Source organism: Bufo bufo, chromosome 1, assembly GCF_905171765.1.
Source record: "Bufo bufo chromosome 1, aBufBuf1.1, whole genome shotgun sequence".
Classification (NCBI taxonomy): domain Eukaryota; kingdom Metazoa; phylum Chordata; class Amphibia; order Anura; family Bufonidae; genus Bufo; species Bufo bufo.
In genome coordinates, this window is record NC_053389.1 from 347420166 (window position 1) to 347444931 (window position 24766).

Below are 24766 nucleotides of genomic sequence, written 5' to 3' on the forward strand. Positions count from 1 at the left end.
AGCAGACATGGTACCCAGCTGCTCATCACCCAACAGATTAGAAAGAAATTAGAAATGCTAACAGATTGCCAACAGAAATACTTCTACAAATGCAAGGACATAAGTCATATAATGACCAGATATAGTGTTATTTCTCATTTATACCCGCAAGGCAGCTTATTCTGAAAAAATACCCGAAATGAGTCACAATTTAATGCATATTGTTTTTAACTTACATGTGCATCAATATTTACTGGCGCAAAGCCTGGTAGCAAAGGTTCTTCATCTCGACTTCCTGAAGCAGACTGTAGAACTGATGAAGAAATTGTTGTAGCCAAGTCACTACCAGTCACCGAAGGTATTTTGCCAGATACACCTAAATAGAAAAAAGTAACACATAAAGCCATGCAAACATGATAAATAGTACAACATATAGACAAACATTTAAAGAGGAATTCTAACCTCCCCTCACATGTCCGTTTTAGTAACTACTTAACCACCTCAGCCCCTATAGCTTAAACACCCTGAAAGACCAGGCCACTTTTTACACTTCTGACCTACACTACTTTCACCGTTTATTGCTCGGTCATGCAACTTACCACCCAAATGAATTTTACCTCCTTTTCTTCTCACTAATAGAGCTTTCATTTGGTGGTATTTCATTGCTGCTGACATTTTTACTTTTTTTGTTATTAATCGAAATTTAACAATTTTTTTGCAAAAAAATGACATTTTTCACTTTCAGTTGTAAAATTTTGCAAAAAAAACGACATCCATATCTAAATTTTGCTCTAAATTTATTGTTCTACATGTCTTTGATAAAAAAAAAATGTTTGGGTAAAAAAAAAAAAATGGTTTGGGTAAAAGTTAGAGCGTTTACAAACTATGGTACAAAAATGTGAATTTCCGCTTTTTGAAGCAGCTCTGACTTTCTGAGCACCTGTCATGTTTCCTGAGGTTCTACAATGGCCAGACAGTACAAACACCCCACAAATGACCCCATTTCGGAAAGTAGACACCCTAAGGTATTCGCTGATGGGCATAGTGAGTTCATAGAACTTTTTATTTTTTGTCACAAGTTAGCGGAAAATGATGATTTTTTTCTTTTTTTTTCTTACAAAGTCTCATATTCCACTAACTTGTGACAAAAAATAAAAACTTCCATGAACTCACTATGCCCATCAGCGAATACCTTGGGGTGTCTTCTTTCCAAAATGGGGTCACTTGTGGGGTAGTTATACTGCCCTGGCATTCTAGGGGCCCAAATGTGTGGTAAGGAGTTTGAAATCAAATTCTGTAAAAAATAACCAGTGAAATCCGAAAGGTGCTCTTTGGAATATGGGCCCCTTTGCCCACCTAGGCTGCAAAAAAGTGTCACACATCTGGTATCTCCGTATTCAGGAGAAGTTGGGGAATGTGTTTTGGGGTGTCATTTTACATATACCCATGCTGGGTGAGAGAAATATCTTGGCAAAAGACAACTTTTCCCATTTTTTTATACAAAGTTGGCATTTGACCAAGATATTTATCTCGCCCAGCATGGGTATATGTAAAATGACACCCCAAAACACATTCCCCAACTTCTCCTGAATACGGAGATACCAGATGTGTGACACTTTTTTGCAGCCTAGGTGGGCAAAGGGGCCCATATTCCAAAGAGCACCTTTCGGATTTCACTGGTCATTTTTTACAGAATTTGATTTCAAACTCCTTACCACACATTTGGGCCCCTAGAATGCCAGGGCAGTATAACTACCCCACAAGTGACCCCATTTTGGAAAGAAGACACCCCAAGGTATTCGCTGATGGGCATAGTGAGTTCATGGAAGTTTTTATTTTTTGTCACAAGTTAGTGGAATATGAGACTTAGTAAGAAAAAAATAAAAATAAAAAAAATCATCATTTTGTACTAACTTGTGACAAAAAATATAAAATTCTAGGAACTCTCCATGCCCCTCACGGAATACCTTCGGGTGTCTTCTTTCCAAAATGGGGTCACTTGTGGGGTAGTTATACTGGCCTGGCATTTTTCAGGGGCCCTAATGTGTGGTAAGTAGGTAAATGACCTGTGAAATCCTAAAGGTGCTCTTTGGAATGTGGGCCCCTTTGCCCACCTAGGCTACAAAAAAGTGTCACACATGTGGTATCGCCGTATTCAGGAGAAGTTGGGCAATGTGTTTTGGGGTGTCTTTTTACATATACTCATGCTGGGTGAGAGAAATATCTCGGCAAAAGACAACTTTTCTCATTTTTTTATACAAAGTTGGCATTTGACCAAGATATTTATCTCACCCAGCATGGGTATATGTAAAATGACACCCCAAAACACATTGCCCAACTTCTCCTGAGTACGACGATACCAGATGTGTGACACTTTTTTGCAGCCTAGATGCGCAAAGGGGCCCACATTCCTTTTATGAGGGCATTTTTAGACATTTGGATCCCAGACTTCTTCTTACGCTTTAGGGCCCCTAGAATGCCAGGGCAGTATAAATACCCCACATGTGACCCCATTTTGGAAAGAAGACACCCCAAGGTATTCAATGAGGGGCATGGCGAGTTCATCAAATTTTTTTTTTTTTGGCACAAGTTAGCGGAAATTGATTATATTTATTTTTTTCTCACAAAGTCTCCCTTTCCACTAACTTGGGACAAAAATTTCAATCTTTCATGGACTCAATATGCCACTCACGGAATACCTGGGGGTGTCTTCTTTCCGAAATGGGGTCACATGTGGGGTATTTATACTGCCCTGGCATTCTAGGGGCCCTAAAGCGTGAGAAGAAGTCTGGAATGTAAATGTCTAAAAATTTTTACGCATTTGGATTCCGTGAGGGGTATGGTGAGTTCATGTGAGATTTTTTTTTTTTTTTTACACAAGTTAGTGGAATATGAGACTTTGTAAGAAAAAAAAAATAAATTTCCGCTAACTTGGGCCAAAAAAATGTCTGAATGGAGCCTTAGGCCTCTTTCATACGACCGTTGTGTGCACCCGTGGCCGTTGTGCCGTTTTCCGTTTTTTTTCGCGGACCCCATGACTTTCAATGGGTCCGTGGAAAAAACGGAAAATGCACCGTTTTGCAGCCGCATCCGAGATCCGTGTTTCCTGGCCGTGAAAAAAATATGACCTGTCCTATTTTTTTCACGGCCAACGGTTCACGTACCCATTCAAGTCAATGGGTCCGTGAAAGAACACGGATGCACACAAGATTGGCATCCGTGTCCGTGATCCGTGGCCGTAGGTTAGTTTTTATACAGACGGATCCGAAGATCCGTCTGCATAAAAGCTTTTTCATAGCTGAGTTTTCACTTCGTGAAAACTCAGAACCGACAGTATATTCTAACACAGAAGCGTTCCCATGGTGATGGGGACGCTTCTAGTTAGAATACACTACAAACTGTGTACAAGACTGCCCCCTGCTGCCTGGCAGCACCCGATCTCTTACAGGGGGCCGTGATCAGCACAATTAACCCCTTCAGGTGCGGCACCTGAATGGGTTAATTGTACTATCATATCCCCCTGTAAGAGATAAGGGCTGCCAGGCAGCAGGGGGCAGACCCTCCCCCCCTCCCCCCCCCCCCCCCCCCCCCCCCCCCCCCCCCCCCCCCCCCCCCCCCCCCCCCCCCCCCCCCCCCCCCCCCCCCCCCCCCCCCCCCCCCCCCCCCCCCCCCCCCCCCCCCCCCCCCCCCCCCCCCCCCCCCCCCCCCCCCCCCCCCCCCCCCCCCCCCCCCCCCCCCCCCCCCCCCCCCCCCCCCCCCCCCCCCCCCCCCCCCCCCCCCCCCCCCCCCCCCCCCCCCCCCCCCCCCCCCCCCCCCCCCCCCCCCCCCCCCCCCCCCCCCCCCCCCCCCCCCCCCCCCCCCCCCCCCCCCCCCCCCCCCCCCCCCCCCCCCCCCCCCCCCCCCCCCCCCCCCCCCCCCCCCCCCCCCCCCCCCCCCCCCCCCCCCCCCCCCCCCCCCCCCCCCCCCCCCCCCCCCCCCCCCCCCCCCCCCCCCCCCCCCCCCCCCCCCCCCCCCCCCCCCCCCCCCCCCCCCCCCCCCCCCCCCCCCCCCCCCCCCCCCCCCCCCCCCCCCCCCCCCCCCCCCCCCCCCCCCCCCCCCCCCCCCCCCCCCCCCCCCCCCCCCCCCCCCCCCCCCCCCCCCCCCCCCCCCCCCCCCCCCCCCCCCCCCCCCCCCCCCCCCCCCCCCCCCCCCCCCCCCCCCCCCCCCCCCCCCCCCCCCCCCCCCCCCCCCCCCCCCCCCCCCCCCCCCCCCCCCCCCCCCCCCCCCCCCCCCCCCCCCCCCCCCCCCCCCCCCCCCCCCCCCCCCCCCCCCCCCCCCCCCCCCCCCCCCCCCCCCCCCCCCCCCCCCCCCCCCCCCCCCCCCCCCCCCCCCCCCCCCCCCCCCCCCCCCCCCCCCCCCCCCCCCCCCCCCCCCCCCCCCCCCCCCCCCCCCCCCCCCCCCCCCCCCCCCCCCCCCCCCCCCCCCCCCCCCCCCCCCCCCCCCCACCCCAGTTGAATATCATTGGTGGCCAGTGCGGCCCCCCCCCTCTATTGTAATAATAGGTTGGTGGCCAGTGCGGCCCCCCCCCCTCCCTCTATTGTAATTATTCGTTGGTGGCACAGTGTGCGCCCCCCCCCCCCCCTCCCTCTATTGTAATAATTCGTTGGTGGCACAGTGTGCGCCCCCCATCGGCCCCCCCTCCCTCTATAGCATTAACAACATTGTTGCGGCCTCCCATCTCCCCCCCCCCATCATTGGTGGCAGCGGAGTTCCGATCGGAGTCCCAGTTTAATTGCTGGGGCTCCGATCGGTAACCATGGCAACCAGGACGCTACTACAGTCCCGGTTGCCATGATTACTTAGCAATAGTACAATAGTAGAAGATTCATACTTACCTGCTGGTGGCTGCTGCGATGTTCGTGTCCGGCCGGGAGCTCCACCTACTGGTAAGTGACAGGGTCTGTGTGGCGCATTGCTAAATGAACTGTCACTTACCAGTAGGAGGAGCTCCCGGCCGGACACGAACATCGCAGATCCCAGGTAAGTATGAATCTTTTACTATTGTACTATTGCTAGTAACCCGCTGCCACCAATGATCGGGGGGGGGGAGATGGGAGGCCGCACACTGGCCACCAATGTTGTTAATGCTATAGAGGGAGGGGGGGCCGATGGGGGCGCACACTGTGCCACCAACGATTTATTACAATAGAGGGAGGAAGGGGGGGGGGCGCACACTGTGCCACCAACGATTTATTACAATAGAGGGAGGAAGGGGGGGGGCCGCACTGGCCACCAATGATATTCAAACTGGGGAGGGGGGGTCTGCCCCCTGCTGCCTGGCAGCCCTGATCTCTTACTGGGGGATATGATAGTACAATTAACCCCTTCAGGTGCGGCACCTGAGGGGTTAATTGTGCTGATCACGGCCCCCTGTAAGAGATCGGATACTGCTAGGCAGCAGGGGGCAGTCATGTACACAGTTTGTAGTATATTCTAACTAGAAGCGTCCCCATCACATGGGAACGCCCTCTGTGTTAGAATATACTGTCGGGAAAATGAGGGTTTCATGATCTAACTCATATCCGACAGTATATTCTAACATAGAGGCGCTCCCATGGTGATGGGGACGCTTCAAGTTAAAATATACCATCGGATTGGAGAAAACTCCGATCCGATGGTATAAAAGGGACTCCAGACTTTACATTGAAAGTCAATGGGGACGGATCCGTTTGAAATGGCACCATATTGTGTCAACGTCAAACGGATCCGTCCTCATTGACTTGCATTGTAATTCCGGACGGATCCGTTTGGCTCCGCACGGCCAGGCGGACACCCCAAAACGACTTTTTTTTCATGTCCGAGGATCCTCCAAAAATCAAGGAAGACCCACGGACGAAAAAAACGGTCACGGATCACGGAAAAAACAGGACCCCGTTTTGCGGACCGTGAAAATATACTGTCGTGTGCAATAAGCCTTACAGGGGGGTGATCAATGACAGGGGGGTGATCAGGGAGTCTATATGGGGTGATCACCACAGTCATTGATAACGCCCCTGTAAGGCTCCATTCAGACGTCCGTATGCGTTTTGCGGATCCGATCCATCTATCAGTGGATCCGTAAAAATCATGCGGACGTCTGAATGGAGCTTTACAGGGGGGTGATCAATGACAGGGGGGTGATCAGGGAGTCTATATGGGGTGATCACCACAGTCATTGATCACGGCCCTGTAAGGCTCCATTCAGACGTCCGTATGCGCTTTGCCGATCCGATCTATCTATCAGTGGATCCGTAAAAATCATGCGGACGTCTGAATGGAGCTTTACAGGGGGGTGATCAATGACAGGGGGGTAATCAATGACAGGGGGGTGATCAGGGAGTCTATATGGGGTGATCAGGGGCTAATAAGGGGTTAATAAGTGACGGGGGGGGGGGGGGGTGTAGTGTAGTGTGGTGCTACATACTGCTGAGCTATCTGTGTCCTCTGGTGGTCGATCCAAACAAAAGGGACCACCAGAGGACCAGGTAGCATGTATATTAGACGCTGTTATCAAAACAGCGTCTAATATACCTGTTAGGGGTTAAAAAAAATCACATCTCCAGCCTGCCAGCGAACGATCGCCGCTGGCAGGCTGGAGATCCACTCGCTTACCTTCCGATCCTGTGAACGCGCGCGCCTGTGTGCGCACGTTCACAGGAAATCTTGCGTCTCGCGAGAGGACGCGCCGGCGCGTCCAGGCGGAATGAATCGACCACCTCCAGGATGCGTCGCTGCGTTCGGCGGTCCGGAGGTGGTTAAGTCGCCCTTTTAACAATAATTCTGGAACATCTATTCTTATGAGTGTGTTTCTGACTATGTTTATTATTCCTGTTAGAAGTTATGAATGCATTACTAGCACTTAGTAATGAGGGTCCAGATGCGTGTTACTAGTTGGAGGTGTGTCCCTAAACAGTGTGCACTATCCTATAAGTGCTACTAGTGTCTGTGTAGGGACACCCTTCTGAAACTTTAATGAAAAACTGCTGGTAATCTTTTCTTAACTTCTATATGGAATGGAATGACATTAGAAAAGATGCTAAAGAATTGTTATTACACGGGAATGGAAGTAGTTACTAAAACTGACAAGCTGACAGGTCCCCTTAAACTCCTGAACAACATGTACATGTGAGTCATAATGCCGAAAGGGGTGTATAGAGCACACTGAAGAGTTGAGCCAGCACCATGGCAGTTTTGTGCTACTGACAGGTATCGGAGATGAATCAGATCCTGGTCACTTAACCCCTCAGATGCCTTAGCCAATAACGACTGCAGCATCTGAGCTGTCAGACAGAAGGGTGCTCTACCTGTCCATCAATCAAGACCCTTTTATAATAAAAAAAATAATATATAATTATATATAATTATATATATATATATATATATATATATATATATATATATATATAATATATATATAATATATATATAAACACACACACACACATATATACACACACACACACACAGTACAGACCAAAAGTTTGGACATCACCTTCTCATTCAAAGAGTTTTCTTTATTTTCATGACTATGAAGGCATCAAAACTATGAATTAACACATGTGGAATTATATACATAACAAACAAGTGTGAAACAACTGAAAATATGTCATATTCTAGGTTCTTCAAAGTAGCCACCTTTTGCTTGGATTACTGCTTTGCACACTCTTGGCATTCTCTTGATGAGCTTCAAGAGGTAGTCCCCTGAAATGGTTTTCACTTCACAGGTGTGCCCTGTCAGGTTTAATAAGTGGGATTTCTTGCCTTATAAATGGGGTTGGGACCATTAGTTGCGTTGAGGAGAAGTCAGGTGTATACACAGCTGATAGTCCTACTGAATAGACGGTTAGAATTTGTATTATGGCAAGAAAAAAGCAGCTAAGTAAAGAAAAACGAGTGGCCATCATTACTTTAAGAAATGAAGGTCAGTCAGTCAGTCGAAAAATTTGGAAAACTTTGAAAGTAAGGGCTATTTGATAATGAAGGAGAGTGATGGGGTGCTGCGCCAGATGACCTGGCCTCCACAGTCACCGGACCTGAACCCAATCGAGATGGTTTGGGGTGAGCTGGACCACAGAGTGAAGGCAAAAGGACCAACAAGTGCTAAGCATCTCTGGGAACTCCTTCAAGACTGTTGGAAGACCATTTCAGGTGACTACCTCTTGAAGCTCATCAAGAGAATGCCAAGAGTGTGCAAAGCAGTAATCAAAGCAAAAGGTGGCTACTTTGAAGAACCTAGAATATGACATATTTTCAGTTGTTTCACACTTGTTTGTTATGTATATAATTCCACATGTGTTAATTCATAGTTTTGATGCCTTCATAGTCATGAAAATAAAGAAAACTCTTTGAATGAGAAGGTGTGTCCAAACTTTTGGTCTGTACTGTATATATAAAAAGAACGTGATGGCGGCACTGGAAAATGGAAGCTAGCGGGTGCCAAGTCCAGGGATATAGCTGCTTACCCCAAGTTTATAGAGAAGAAAACCGGACAGCTTGAGAAAGGCTCTTTGTATGAGCTGAAACGTTGCCTTCCACATGGATGAATAAACACCATTTGCTTTTTTTACCTGGAGTGCTGTCCGGTTTTCTTCTCTCATATATATATATATATATATATATATATATATATATATATAAGTTTCTGTCCGTCTGTCTGGACGTTCTTTATGCGCGACCAAACAACTGGACCGCTCTTCACTAAATTTGGCACACAGGTACATCAGGTGTCCTGGAAGGTTTTAGACCAGGTCTCAGCTCTCTAGGACGTACCGTTCCTGAGATATTCCCAAAATCCCCCCCCCCCCCCCCCCCCCAAATACAAGCCTGCAAGTCTTTCTCCTCAAATCCCAACTGCTATAAACAGTTTTACTCCAGATTTCCATAACAACCCAGCCATTTTTCCTTTACTGCTTAAAGGGGCGGTCACTGTTAACCCCTTTAGGACACAGCCTTATTTCACCTTAAGGACCAGGCCATTTTTTGCAAATCTGACCAGTGTTATTTTATGTGGTTATAACTTTAAAACGTTTTGACTTATCCAGGCCATTCTGAGATTGTTTTTTCGTCAAATATTGTACTTCATAACACTGGTAAAATTGAGTCAAAAAACGTAATTTTAATTTATAAAAAAAATACCAAATTTACCAAAATTTTAGAAAAATTGGCAAATTTCCAAGTTTCAATTTCTCTACTTCTATAATACATTGTAATACCTACAAAAATAGTTAGTTTACATTCCTCATATGCTAAAGAGAGATATAAATGAACCCGCGCTATGTTTCCGTTTAGAACAACGGAGTGTATCAGAAAAAAAGGGGGGGAGGCCTTTTGTAGAGTAAGAGTATATAAACTGGGCTATTTCACATACACTGTAACAGTATCAGTGTTTCAAGTCCGTTCCAAAAACTATAAATCATTGGACTTAAACAAAAAAACTGGATAAATATAAAAAGAAGTCAGTAGTTACTTACTGATTTGCAGGCTTGAAGTTGGATGTCTTTACTGCTGCTTGGTTAATTCCCCGTTTTTGCCCGGTGAAGTTCTTGCGGCTGATTTCCTTTCAGTGTCAGCGTCTCTCCTGGTCCTGTCTTCAGCTTTCCTCGTGGTACACGCGTAACCCCGGCCGGTAGTTCGCGCGTACACTTGGAAGCAGTGCTTGGTTGTTGTCCTGGAAACCTAACGTGTGACGTCACACATGAAGCTACGGAAGCTTCACTGGTCCACAATACCTCCAACGCGTTTCGGAATAATCGTATTCCTTCCTCAGGAAGGAATTATTCCGAAACGCGTTGGAGGTATTGTGGACCAGTGAAGCTTCCGTAGCTTCATGTGTGACGTCACACGTTAGGTTTCCAGGACAACAACCAAGCACTGCTTCCAAGTGTACGCGCGAACTACCGGCCGGGGTTACGCGCGTACCACGAGGAAAGCTGAAGACAGGACCAGGAGAGACGCTGACACTGAAAGGAAATCAGCCGCAAGAACTTCACCGGGCAAAAACGGGGAATTAACCAAGCAGCAGTAAAGACATCCAACTTCAAGCCTGCAAATCAGTAAGTAACTACTGACTTCTTTTTATATTTATCCAGTTTTTTTGTTTAAGTCCAATGATTTATAGTTTTTGGAACGGACTTGAAACACTGATACTGTTACAGTGTATGTGAAATAGCCCAGTTTATATACTCTTACTCTACAAAAGGCCTCCCCCCCCTTTTTTTCTTATACACTCCGTTGTTCTAAACGGAAACATAGTCAGCGCGGGTTCATTTATATCTCTCTTTAGCTTATTCTATCATTCGGGTTTTTTTTTTGGCAATTATCCCCTCACTAGAACCCTGCAGCGACACACCTCTCTGTATCTGTATTACAGTACTGGTGACTTTCCACCGCCCCCCAAAAAATTAGACGGCAGCGCGAGTATCTATACTAAGACTGTTTCTATACATTCCTCATATGTCTACTTCATGTTTGGATCATTTTGGGAATGCCATTTTATTTTTTGGGGACGTTACAAGGCTTAGAAGTTTAGATGAAAATCTTGAAATTTTCAGAAATGATCAAAAGCCCACCTTTTAGTGACAGTTCAAGTCTGAAGTCACTTTGTGAGGCTTACATAATAGAAACCACCCAAAAGTGACCCCATTCTATAAACTACACCCCTCAAGGTATTCAAAACTGATTTTACAAACATCATTAACCCTTTAGGTGTTCCAAGAGTTGATGGCAAATGGGGATGAAATTTCAATAATTCAATTTTTTGCCCAATTTTCCATTTTGATCCATTCTTTCCACCAACAAAGCAAGGGTTAACAGCCAAACAACTCTATATTTATTGCCCTGACTCTGCTGTTTACAGAAACACCCGATATGTGGTCGTACACCACTGTACGGCCCCACGTCAGGGCGTAGAGGGAAAGGAGCACAGTGTGGGTTTTTTAAGGCAGATTTCACTGGACTGGTTTATTTACACCATGTTCCATTTGAAGCCCCCTGATGCACCCCTAGAGTAGAAACTCCAAAAAAGTTACCCCATTTTGGAAACTACGGGATAAGGTGGCAGTTTTTTTTGGTACTATTTAAGGCTACTTTCACACCTGCGTTAGGTGCGGATCCGTCTGGTATCTGCACAGACGGATCCGCACCTATAATGCAAACGCTTAGATCCGTTCAGAAATTGATAATGCAAACGGATCCGTTTTGACTTTACATTGAAAGTCAATGGGAGACGGATCCGTTTGAAAATTGAGCCATATAGTGTCAAATTCAAACGGATCCGTCCCCATTGACTTACATTGTAAGTCTGGACGGATCCGCTTGCCTCCGCACGGCCAGGCGGACACCCAAACGCTGCAAGCAGCGTTCAGGTGTCCGCTTGCTGAGCGGAGCGGAGGCTGAACGCTGCCAGACTGATGCATTCTGAGCGGATCCGCCTCCACTCAGAATGCATTAGAGCAGTACGGATGCGTTCGGGGCCGCTTGTGAGCCCCTTCAAACAGAGCTCACAAGCGGACACCCGAACGCTAGTGTGAAAGTAGCCTTAGGGTACATATGATTTTTGGTTGCTCTATATTACACTTTTTGTGAAGCAAAGTAACAAAAAATAGAAATTCTGAAATTTCATCTCCATTTGCCATTGACTCTTGTGGAACGCTTAAAGGGTTAACCAAGTTTGTAAAATCAGTTTTGAATACCTTGAGGGGTGTAGTTTCTTAAATGCAGTCACTTTTTGGAGTTTCTACTCTAGGGGTGCATCAGGGGGGCTTCAAATGGGACATGGTGTCAAAAAACAAGTCCAGCAAAAAGTGCCTTCCAAAATCTATATGGCATTCCTTTCCTTCTGCGCCCTGCCATGTGGCCGTACAGCAGTTTACAACCACATATGGGGTGTTTCTGTAAACTAAAGAATCAGGGCAATAAATATTGAGTTTTGTTTGGCTGTTAACCCTTGCTTTGTTACGGGAAAAAATTGATTAAATTGGAAAATTTGCCCAAAAATACCAGTTTTGGCACAGTTTTTATTTTTTATTATTTACAACGTTCATCTGACAGATTAGATCATGTGGTTTTTTTATAGAGCAGGTTGTTACGGACGCAGGGATACCTAATATGTTTACTTTTTTAAATTTAAGTTTCACACAAATATTTTTTGAAACAAAAAAAATCATTTTAGTGTCTCCATAGTCTGAGTCATAGTTTTTTTTTTATTTTTTGGGCGATTGTCCAAATTATGGTCTCATTTTTTTGAAGGATGAGATGACTGTTTTAATGGTATGATTTTGGGGTGCGTATACCTTTTTGTGATGTAAGGTGACAAAATTATGGCTTTTTTGACACCATTTTTATTTTAACGTTGTTCACCTGATGGGTTAGATCAGGTGATATTTTTATAGAGCAGGTTCTTATAGACACGGCAATACCTAATATGTATACCTTTTTTTAATTTATTAAGTTTTTACACAATAATATTTTTGAAACCAAAAAAAACTTGTTTTAGTGTCTCCAAAGTCTGAGCCATAGTTTTTTTTTATTTTTTGGGCCATTGTCTTATGTAGGGGCTCATTTTTTGCGGGATGAGGCGACGGTTTGAATGGTACTATTTTGGCGTACATACGACTTTTTTTTTTAATCACTTTTATTACCTTTTTTAGGAAGTAAGGTGGGCAAAATTTCAATTTCATCATAGTTTTTATTTTATTTTTCTTATGGCGTTCACCGTGCGGGGAATGTAACATGACTGTTTTATAGATCAGGTCGTTACGAACGTGGTGATATATAACATGTGTAGGGAATTTTTTTATTTTTAATCAGTGATAATTGTGTTTTTATTTATTTTTACTTTTTTTCACTTTTAACATAATTTTTTTTTACCCAGACCCACTTGGTTCTTGAAGATCCAGTGGGTCTGATGTCTGTATAATACAGTACTGTACTGTATTTCACTTACACTTTGTCTGAACAGATCTCTGCCTTTAGCACATATCATTTCAGCACCATGGATGTCCTGTTGCTATGGGAACCTTCCCCGTCTGCTACAACTGAGCAGACGGGGAAGGAGAGGGAGGGGGGCTCCCTCCCTCTGTGACCCCATCCTGTCCGGGGGCTGCAAAGGCACAGCAGCCCCCCGATGGGAGAGGGAGGGAGCTCCCTCCCTGTTAACCTCTTCCATATAGCTGTCCCTACGGACCGCGGCATGGAAGGGGTTTAAAACAGCTGACATCTGCACAGCAATGTGCTGACACTCTGATTAAACTGCTCGGTCATCCTTGCCCGCACCACCCGCAAGTGTATTACTGTACTGCAGTGGCGGCACAAAGCGCATGGCGTTACAGCAACCAATTTTATTTAGTGCAGGGACGCTGGGGCCAATTTTATTTAGTGCAGGGACGCTGGGGCCAATTTTATTTAGTGCAGGGACGCTGGGGCCAATTTTATTTAGTGCAGGGACGCTGGGGCCAATTTTATTTAGTGCAGGGACGCTGGGGCCAATTTTATTTAGTGCAGGGACGCTGGGGCCAATTTTATTTAGTGCAGGGACGCTGGGGCCAATTTTATTTAGTGCAGCGACGCTGGGGCCAATTTTATTTAGTGCAGGGACGCTGGGGCCAATTTTATTTAGTGCAGCGACGCTGGGGCCAATTTTATTTAGTGCAGCGACGCTGGGGCCAATTTTATTTAGTGCAGCGACGCTGGGGCCAATTTTATTTAGTGCAGCGACGCTGGGGCCAATTTTATTTAGTGCAGCGACGCTGGGGCCAATTTTATTTAGTGCAGCGACGCTGGGGCCAATTTTATTTAGTGCAGCGACGCTGGGGCCAATTTTATTTAGTGCAGCGACGCTGGGGACAATTTTATTTAGTGCAGCTACGCTGGGGACAATTTTATTTGCTGCACAGAATGGGTTTGTTAACCACCTCCGGACCGCCTAACGCAGGATCGCGTTCCGGAGGTGGCAGCCCTGCGCAGAGTCACGCATATATGCGTCATCTCGCGATGGGCGAGATTTCCTGTGAACGCGCGCACACAGGCGCGCGCGCTCACAGGAACGGAAGGTAAGAGAGTTGATCTCCAGCCTGCCAGCGGCGATCGTTCGCTGGCAGGCTGGAGATGTGTTTTTTTTAACCCCTAACAGGTATATTAGACGCTGTTTTGATAACAGCGTCTAATATACCTGCTACCTGGTCCTCTGGTGGTCCCCTTTGTTTGGATCGACCACCAGAGGACACAGGTAGCTCAGTAAAGTCCCACCAAGCACCACTACACTACACTACACCCCCCCCCCCCGTCACTTATTAACCCCTTATTAGCCCCTGATCACCCCTGATCACCCCATATAGACTCCCTGATCACCCCCCTGTCATTGATCACCCCCCTGTCATTGATTACCCCCCTGTAAAGCTCCATTCAGATGTCCGCATGATTTTTACGGATCCACTGATAGATGGATCGGATCCGCAAAACGCATCCGGACGTCTGAATGAAGCCTTACAGGGGCGTGATCAATGACTGTGGTTATCACCCCATATAGACTCCCTGATCACCCCCCCTGTCATTGATCAACCCCCTGTAAAGCTCCATTCAGATGTCCGCATGATTTTTACGGATGCACTGATAGATGGATCCGATCCGCAAAACGCATCCGGACGTCTGAATGAAGCCTTACAGGGGCGTGATCAATGACTGTGGTGATCACCCCATATAGACTCCCTGATCACCCCCCTGTAAAGCTCCATTCAGATGTCCGCATGATTTTTACGGATGCACTGATAGATGGATCCGATCCGCAAAACGCATCCGGACGTCTGAATGAAGCCTTACAGGGGCGTGATCAATGACTGTGGTGATCACCCCATATAGACTCCCTGATCACCCCCCTGTCATTGATCACCCCCCTGTAAAGCTCCATTCAGATGTCCGCATGATTTTTACGGATGCACTGATAGATGGATCCGATCCGCAAAACGCATCCGGACGTCTGAATGAAGCCTTACAGGGGCATGATCAATGACTGTGGTGATCACCCCATATAGACTCCCTGATCACCCCCCTGTCATTGATCACCCCCCTGTAAAGCTCCATTCAGATGTCCGCATGATTTTTACGGATCCACTGATAGATGGATCGGATCCGCAAAACGCATCCGGACGTCTGAATGAAGCCTTACAGGGGAGTGATCAATGACTGTGGTGATCACCCCATATAGACTCCCTGATCACCCCCCTGTCATTGATTACCCCCCTGTAAAGCTCCATTCAGATGTCCGCATGATTTTTACGGATGCACTGATAGATGGATCGGATCCGCAAAACGCATCCGGACGTCTGAATGAAGCCTTACAGGGGCGTGATCAATGACTGTGGTGATCACCCCATATAGACTCCCTGATCACCCCCCTGTCATTGATCAACCCCCCTGTCATTGATCACCCCCCCTGTCATTGATCACCCCCCTGTCATTGATCACCCCCCTGTCATTGATCACCCCTCTGTAAGGCTCCATTCAGATATTTTTTTGGCCCAAGTTAGCAGAATTTTTTTTTTTTTTCTTACAAAGTCTCATATTCCACTAACTTGTGTCAAAAAATAAAATCTCACATGAACTCACCATACCCCTCACGGAATCCAAATGCGTAAAATTTTTTAGACATTTATATTCCAGACTTCTTCTCACGCTTTAGGGCCCCTAGAATGCCAGGGCAGTATAAATACCCCACATGTGACCCCATTTCGGAAAGAAGACACCCCCAGGTATTCCGTGAGGGGCATATTGAGTCCATGAAAGATTGAAATTTTTGTCCCAAGTTAGCGGAACGGGAGACTTTGTGAGAAAAAAATTAAAAATATCAATTTCCGCTAACTTGTGCCAAAAAAAAAAAATTTCTATGAACTCGCCATGCCCCTCATTGAATACCTTGGGGTGTCTTCTTTCCAAAATGGGGTCACATGTGGGGTATTTATACTGCTCTGGCATTCTAGGGGCCCCAAAGCGTGAGAAGAAGTCTGGTATCCAAATGTCTAAAAATGCCCTCCTAAAAGGAATTTGGGCACCTTTGCGCATCTAGGCTGCAAAAAAGTGTCACACATCTGGTATCGCCGTACTCAGGAGAAGTTGGGGAATGTGTTTTGGGGTGTCATTTTACATATACCCATGCTGGGTGAGAGAAATATCTTGGTCAAATGCCAACTTTGTATAGAAAAATGGGAAAAGTTGTCTTTTGCCAAGATATTTCTCTCACCCAGCATGGGTATATGTAAAATGACACCCCAAAACACATTCCCCAACTTCTCCTGAATACGGCGATACCACATGTGTGACACTTTTTTGCAGCCTAGGTGGGCAAAGGGGCCCATATTCCAAAGAGCACCTTTAGGATTTCACAGGTCATTTACCTACTTACCACACATTAGGGCCCCTGGAAAATGCCAGGGCAGTATAACTACCCCACAAGTGACCCCATTTTGGAAAGAAGACACCCCAAGGTATTCCGTGAGGGGCATGGCGAGTTCCTAGAATTTTTTATTTTTTGTCACAAGTTAGTGGAAAATGATGATTTTTTTTTTTTTTTTTTTTCATACAAAGTCTCATATTCCACTAACTTGTGACAAAAAATAAAAAGTTCCATGAACTCACTATGCCCATCAGCGAATACCTTGGGGTCTCTTCTTTCCAAAATGGGGTCACTTGTGGGGTAGTTATACTGCCCTGGCATTCTAGGGGCCCAAATGTGTGGTAAGGAGTTTGAAATCAAATTCTGTAAAAAATGACCTGTGAAATCCGAAAGGTGCTCTTTTGAATATGGGCCCCTTTGCCCACCTAGGCTGCAAAAAAGTGTCACACATCTGGTATCTCCGTAATCGGGAGAAGTTGGGGAATGTGTTTTGGGGTGTCATTTTACATATACCCATGCTGGGTGAGAGAAATATCTTGGCAAAAGACAACTTTTCCCATTTTTTTATACAAAGTTGGCATTTGACCAAGATATTTATCTCACCCAGCATGGGTATATGTAAAAAGACACCCCAAAACACATTCCTCAACTTCTCCTGAATACAGAGATACCAGATGTGTGACACTTTTTTGCAGCCTAGGTGGGCAAAGGGGCCCACATTCCAAAGAGCACCTTTCGGATTTCACAGGTCATTTACCTACTTACCACACATTTGGGCCCCTAGAATGCCAGGGCAGTATAACTACCCCACAAGTGACCCCATTTTGGAAAGAAGAGACCCCAAGGTATTCGCTGATGGGCATAGTGAGTTCATGGAAGTTTTTATTTTTTGTCACAAGTTTGTGGAATATGAGACTTTGTATGAAAAAAAAAAATAAAAAAAAAAATCATCATTTTCCACTAACTTGTGACAAAAAATAAAAAATTCTAGGAACTCGCCATGCCCCTCACGGAATACCTTGGGGTGTCTTCTTTCCAAAATGGGGTCACTTGTGGGGTAGTTATACTGCCCTGGTATTCTAGGGGCCCAAATGTGTGGTAAGGAGTTTGAAATCAAATTCAGGAAAAAATGAGGAGTGAAATCCGAAAGGTGCTCTTTGGAATATGGGCCCCTTTGCCCACCTAGGCTGCAAAAAAGTGTCACACATCTGGTATCCCCGTACTCAGGAGAAGTTGAGGAATGTGTTTTGGGGTGTCTTTTTACATATACCCATGCTGGGTGAGATAAATATCTTGGTCAAATGACAACTTTGTATAAAAAAATGGGAAAAGTTGTCTTTTGCCAAGATATTTCTCTCACCCAGCATGGGTATATATAAAATGACACCCCAAAACACATTCCCCACCTTCTCCTGAGTACGGAGATACCAGATGTGTGACACTTTTTTGCAGCCTAGGTGGGCAAAGGGGCCCATATTCCAAAGAGCACCTTTCGGATTTCACTGGTCATTTTTTACAGAATTTGATTTCAAACTCCTTACCACACATTTGGGCCCCTAGAATGCCAGGGCAGTATAACTTCCCCACAAGTGACCCCATTTTGGAAAGAAGAGACCCCAAGGTATTCGCTGATGGGCATAGTGAGTTCATAGAACTTTTTATTTTTTGTCACAAGTTAGTGGAATATGAGACTTTGTAAGAAAAAAAAAATCAAAAAAAAAAATCATAATTTTCCGCTAACTTGTGACAAAAAATAAAAAGTTCTATGAACTCACTATGCCCATCAGTGAATACCTTAGTGTGTGTACTTTCAGAAATGGGGTCATTTGTGGGGTGTTTGTACTGTCTGGGCATTATAGAACCTCAGGAAACATGACAGGTGCTCAGAAAGTCAGAGCTGCTTCAAAAAGCGGAAATTCACATTTTTGTACCATAGTTTGTAAACGCTATAACTTTTACCCAAACCATTTTTTTTTTACCCAAACATTTTTTTTTTATCAAAGACATGTAGAACTATAAATTTAGAGCAAAATTTCTATATGGATGTCGTTTTTTTTGCAAAATTTTACAACTGAAAGTGAAAAATGTCATTTTTTTGCAAAAAAAATCGTTAAATTTCGATTAATAACAAAAAAAGTAAAAATGTCAGCAGCAATGAAATACCACCAAATGAAAGCTCTATTAGTGAGAAGAAAAGGAGGTAAAATTCATTTGGGTGGTAAGTTGCATGACCGAGCAATAAATGGTGAAAGTAGTGTAGGTCAGAAGTGTAAAAAGTGGCCTGGTCTTTCAGGGTGTTTAAGCACTGGGGGCTGAGGTGGTTAAAGATAAGACTGAGATTTTGTGTGTAAAACTGTATTAGACTGCAGGACAGCCACATGTTACTGTCTTCGCTCACTTCCCATGGCTCTCCGAGTGATGATTCCCCAGCAGGGGGGAAGGGTTTCACTGACCCTGCAGGCTCCCAGACTGGTGACTCATCCTATCAACATGAACTAGCACGCAAGGACTGAGTTCTCAGTGTGATGTCAAAGAGGCATGGCCGGCCTTCACTCAAACTGCCTAAGCCCACCTAGCCTTAGAAGCAGGAAATCAGGACGTGAACAGCAGAGCTGGCTGCAGGTGAGGATGAAATAGCAAGATGGGAATACCCATTTAAGGAAAGCTTAGTTGCCCATAGCAACCAGGTTCCACATTTCATTTTTCAAGAGCGCCTTTGGAAAATGAAAGGTTAAATCTGATTAGTTGCAATGGGCAACTAAGGCCTCATGCACACGACCGTGCAGTTTTTTGCGGTCTGCAAACCACGGCCCATTGTAGACATGCCTATTCTTATCCGCAAAACGGACAAGAATAGGACATGCTATTTTTTTTTTTTCGGGACCTCAGGACGGAGCAACGGATGCGGACAGCACACAGAGTGCTGTCCGCATCTTTTGCGGCCTGATTGAAGTGAATGGGTCCGCATCAGAGCAGCAAAAATTGCGGCTCGGATGCATACCATAACTACAGTCGTGTGCATGAGGCCTAAGCCAATTTTCCTTTACAACTGTTTGATACATTTCCCCCCATAATTTTTGTTACAGTGGAACTCTATGGTAACAGATGCTACTATATGGCTTCCATCCTATGCATCAGTTTAACGTATAGGTTTACATTTTTTGCATAGGAATGTAGACAAAAAGGTCATGTGAACTCAGGGTTATACTGACCGTCCACCATACTGACAGCCCACCTATAAGACCCAACCTGGGCGCTGGGCCTCATAGGCCTCCGTAACTGTGCCCCAAATTTATACAGTTTATACATTTTGCTGGCTTCTGCAGCTTGTATGTTGCACAATAAATAGCAAACACAGAAATCTGGTCTGTCACATATCAGAGAGCTTGTCTGAGGGCTTATCGTCAAGCCTACTCTAACCACTCCTGAATGATCTTCTAAGCAGATTTATGCTCACATCAAAAATGACAGTTGAGAGGGTGTGCAATTTTTTGAAATAAAAAAAAAAATGTACAAAAAATTAAAAGGCTTATAATAGTATACCTAGGGTAGTTCACCACTAGAGATTTTGAGGACTAGTACAATACACTGCATTATGGCTGTAAGAAATTCTGCCAGGAACCCTAACTGCCGCCTCTAGCCTTCAGCTACCACTGCAACTCAGCCACCCTATGAGCACAACCATTACTTTGTCAATACCCCTTACATGCTTCAGTCACTACAGACAAAGGACTCAGAGGTTAAATGGCCATGATCAGAGAAAATCTCATCCTCGGCCATTGCAGCTTCTGCTGTGGATGGCGCAGCCATAACTGCTGTGCCTAATGACATCTCATGGACAACTGCAGGAACACACCACAAAAATTAACATCAAATTAACATCCAGTCTGATTGCTGCAAGAGTTTAAAGGGTTGATGTAAAAAAATAAAAAAAATTGGCATAATACAGCACAAATATTTCTAACAAAGCTACAACCAATCCTGTACCTCACATTGATCCAGAGCTCCACTAATTCATTGCCCCAATTGCTGACAGATTCTCTGCAGGCTGGCTGTTCAGGGGGCAAGTCCTTTCTGCTGCAGCTCTCTTCATGTAAGGCTACAGTCATGACAGTGATGGAAAAAAATGGCTGTTAAAAAATACACTTTTTCAGGGCCATTTTGCATCCATTTTAAGTCTGTTTTCCTGTTTTAATGGGCATTTCGCATCTGTTTTTAATGGAATTAAAAAATGGTCAATAAAAAAAATGATTTTCATTGGCTTTTTTAATCCCAACTACTGCAGCACTAATAATGTCCCCCACAGTGGCCCCAGAAATTTCTTTGACTGCTGACGGAAAAAAAAACTCGCTACATGCAGCAGGACCTGTGCTCCCAACATGATCATGTGACACCACACACACTGGAAGCACAGGTCCTGCTGCAACTGTCCCCTTGTGTTCAAGTGGTTGAGGCGAGTATTTTTCTCACTGCTGGAAAGTCATAGTAAACCCATTTTCAATGGCTGCACTCTTTCTAAATGGTCGTTAAAAACGGTCCCATTGATTTCATTTCGGTCTCTCTGGCCATGAAAACCGACGAAAATGGAACCTCTTATTTTCTGAAGGATGCTATTCACCGGTCAATACAAAAAATGGCCATGGTAATAGCCAGATAGAAGGCGATTGATTGCAAAATTGGCTGTGTGATAGCTGTAACTTAAATGACTTTTTACGTTTGTGTGAATGCAGTCTAAATGTCACAGCTTCTTATGGTAGATATGGTTGATGAAAGTGAAAGAATGTAAACTTGTGCACCACTTCAGTAGGTGGAGTGCACATAACTATACAAATTAAAGACCAAGAGGCACCATAATTGAGAATATTTCACTTTTTTTTTTTTTGTAGATATGGTTGATGACACAGCACAGCACACCAACATCAAAACCTCATCCCAACTGTGAAGTATGCTGGTAGAGGGCATCATGGTTTGGGGCTGCTTTGCTGAGTCAGGGCCTGGACGGATTGCGATCATCGAAGGAAAAATGAATTCCCAAGTTTAATCAATACATTTTGCAAGAGAACTTAAGGCCATCCATCCACCAACTGAAGCTCAACAGAAGATGGGTGTTGCAACAGGACAACAACCCAAAGCATAGAAGTAAATCAACAACAGAATGGCTTAAACAGAAGAAAATACGCCTTCTGGAGTGGCCCAGTCAGAGTCCTGACCTCAACCCGATTGAGATGCTGTGGCATGACCTCAAGAAAGCGATTCACACCAGACATCCCAAGAATATTGCTGAACTGAAACAGTTCGGTAAAGAGGAATGGTCAAGAATTACTCCTGACCGTTGTGCACGTCTGATCTGCAACTACAGGAAACGTTTGGTTGAAGTTATTGCTGCCAAAGGAGGTTCAACCAGCTATTAAATCCAAGGGTTCACATACTTTTTCCCCCTGCACTGTGAATGTTTACATGGTGTGTTCAATAAAAACATGGTAACATTTCATTCTGTGTGTGTTATTAGTTTAACCACCTGCCATCTGGGCCATTTGCCCCCTTCCTGACCAGGCCAAATTTTGCAAAACTGACATATCTCACTTTATGAGGTAATAACTTTGGAACGCCTTTATTTATCCAAGTCATAAAGAGATTGTTTTCTCGTGACACATTGTACTTCATGATAGTCATAAATTTGAGTCAAAATATTTCACCTTTATTTATGAAAAAATCCCAAATTTACCCAAAAATTTGAAAAATTCGCAATTTTCTAAATTTCAATTTGCTTTGAAAACAGAAAGTGATACCTCATAAAATATTTATTATTTAACATTCCCCATATGTCTACTTTATGTTGGCATCATTTTGGAAATGTCATTTTATTTTTTTAGGATGTTAGAAGGCTTAGAAGTTTAGAAGCAATTCTTCAAATTTTTAAGAAAATTGCCAAAACCCACTTTTTAAGGACCAGTTCAGGTCTGAAGTCACTTTGTGGGGCCTACATAGTGGATACCCCCATAAATGACCCCATTGTAGAAACTACACCCCTCAAGGTATTCAAAACCGATTTTCAAACTTTGTTAACCCTTTAGGCGTTCCACAAGAATTAAAGGTAAATGGAGATCAAATTTTAAAATTTCACTTTTTTGGCAGATTTTCCATTTTAATCAATTTTTTTCTTTAACACATCGATGGTTAACAGCCAAACAAAACTCAATATTACCCAGATTCTGCGGTTTACAGAAACACCCCACATGTGGTCATAAACTGCTGTATGGGCACACGGCAGGGCGCAGAAGAAAAGGAACTCCACATGCTTTTTAGATGCCATGTCCCATTTGAAGCCCCCTGATGCACCCTTACAGTAGAAACTCCCAAGAAGTGACCCCATTTTGGAAACTAGGGGATAAGGTGCCAGTTTTATTAGTACTATTTTTGGGTACATATGATTTTTTGATCATTCATTATAACACTTTATGGGGCAAGGTGACCAAAAAATTGGTTGTTTTAGCACAGTTTCTATTTATTTATTTTTACAGGGTTCACCTGAGGGGTTCAGTCAAGTGACATTTTTATAGAGCAGATTGTTACGTGGCGATACCTAATATGTATACTTTTTCTCATTTATTAAAGTTTTACACAATAATAGCATTTTGGAAACAAAAAAATTATGTTTTAATGTGTCCATGTTCTGAGAGCTATAGTTTTTTTATTTTTTGAGAGATTTTCTTATGTAGGGGCTCATTTTTTGCGGGATGAGGTGACGGTTTTACTGGTACTATTTTGTGGGACATACGCGTTTTTGATCACTTGGTGTTGCACCTTTTGTGATGCAAGGTGACAAAAATTGCTTGTTTTGACAGGTTTTTTTTAGTTTTTTTTTTACGGTGTTCACCCGAAGGGTTAGGTCATGTGATATTTTTATAGAGCTGGTTTTTACGGACGCGGTAATACCTAATATGTATACCTATTTTTATTTTTTTTATTTTTAACTTTTCTTTTTCATTCCTTACTTGGGGACTTTTTTTTTTTTACACATGTGAAACTTTTTTTTATTTTCAACCTTTTATTTTTATTTTACACTTTTCGTCCCCCATAAGCTCATACAAGACCTCTGGGGGACATTTACTTCACTTTTTTTTTTTCACTGTTGATTTCTCCTGTAACTGGGGCTGACATAGTAGCCCCAGTTACAGGACAAATACACCCCTAGAGAGGCTCTAGAGACCTCACACAGCCCCTGCACTCTCCGGTCACGGCGGTCGCATGACCGCCGGGCCGGAACAGGAAGCGCATAGCGCTTCCTTCTCTGCATACACAGCGCTCGGTGAGCGCTGTGTCTGCAGCGATCCGGAAGGCAGGGACACCTGGGCACTGTCCCTGCCTTGTCTTAAGGTTGCCCTGCTGTCACTGACAGCGGGCAACCCGATCAGCAGCTGCACGATTAGCGTGCAGCTGCTATTTCTGAAAGGACGTTTTAAAACGTGCTTTCAGAAATAGAGGTCCACCCATAGGACGTTTATATCCTATGGGCAGACGTAAAGCGGTTAAGCAGACTGTGATTGTCTATTGTTGTGACTTAGATGAAGATCAGATCACATTTTATGACCAATTTGTGCAGAAATCCATATCATTCCAAAGGGTTCACATACTTTTTCTTGCAATTGTATGTAGTTACTTTGATGAGCTTAAACAATAGAAACCACCCATTATTTACACAATTTTAGAAACTTTACCCCTCATATTAATCAAAACTTATTTTAGAAACTGTATTAACCCTTTAGGCGTTCCACAGAAATTAAAGCAAAACGGAGGTGAAATGTTACTTTTTTTTAAATCTTTTCCATTTTAGTCCGAATCTGCAGTTTACAGAGACATGTGGTTGTAAACTGCTGTTTAAGCACATAGCATGGTTTAGAACTGAAGGAGTGCCAAATGGCTTTGAGGGCAGATTTTACTGGAATGGTTTTTGGGTGTCATGTCACATATTAAGAGATCTTGAGGTATCGTTACAGTGAAAACTCCCAAAAAAGCGACTTAACCACCTCCGGACCGCCGAACGCAGCGACGCGTCCTGGAGGTGGTTGATCGATTCCTCCTGGACGCATATACGCGTCCTCTCGCGAGACGAGAGATTTCAGTGACAGCCGGCCCGCGCATGCTTATCGCGGGCCGGCAAAAGTTAGGGGAGTATTTCATCAGCAACCTGCCAGCCAATGATCGTTGCTGGCAGGTTGCTGATTTTTAAAAAAATCGAATGAGAAGCCACCTAACACCTTATATTTATAAATATAAGGTGTTAAATGGCTTGTCTGCTCCTCTGCTGGTCCTTTTCGTCGGTTGGTTCCAACAGAGGAGCAGACAAAGCTGAGTACCCACCAAACACTACACTTAGCCCCAGAT

The 24766-nt window shown here is 44.9% G+C and overlaps 1 protein-coding gene across 1 annotated transcript in view; it reads right to left on the reverse strand.

Annotated features, from left to right (window-relative positions):
* LOC121009545 (ankyrin repeat and KH domain-containing protein 1-like) overlaps positions 1–24766 on the reverse strand; it is a 307110-nt gene that overhangs the window by 117776 nt on the left and 164568 nt on the right. Inside the window, exon 16 of the mRNA XM_040442755.1 lies at positions 216–355. Within this exon, the coding sequence (XP_040298689.1) occupies positions 216–355 (140 nt within the window). The remainder of the gene's footprint in view (positions 1–215; positions 356–24766) is intronic.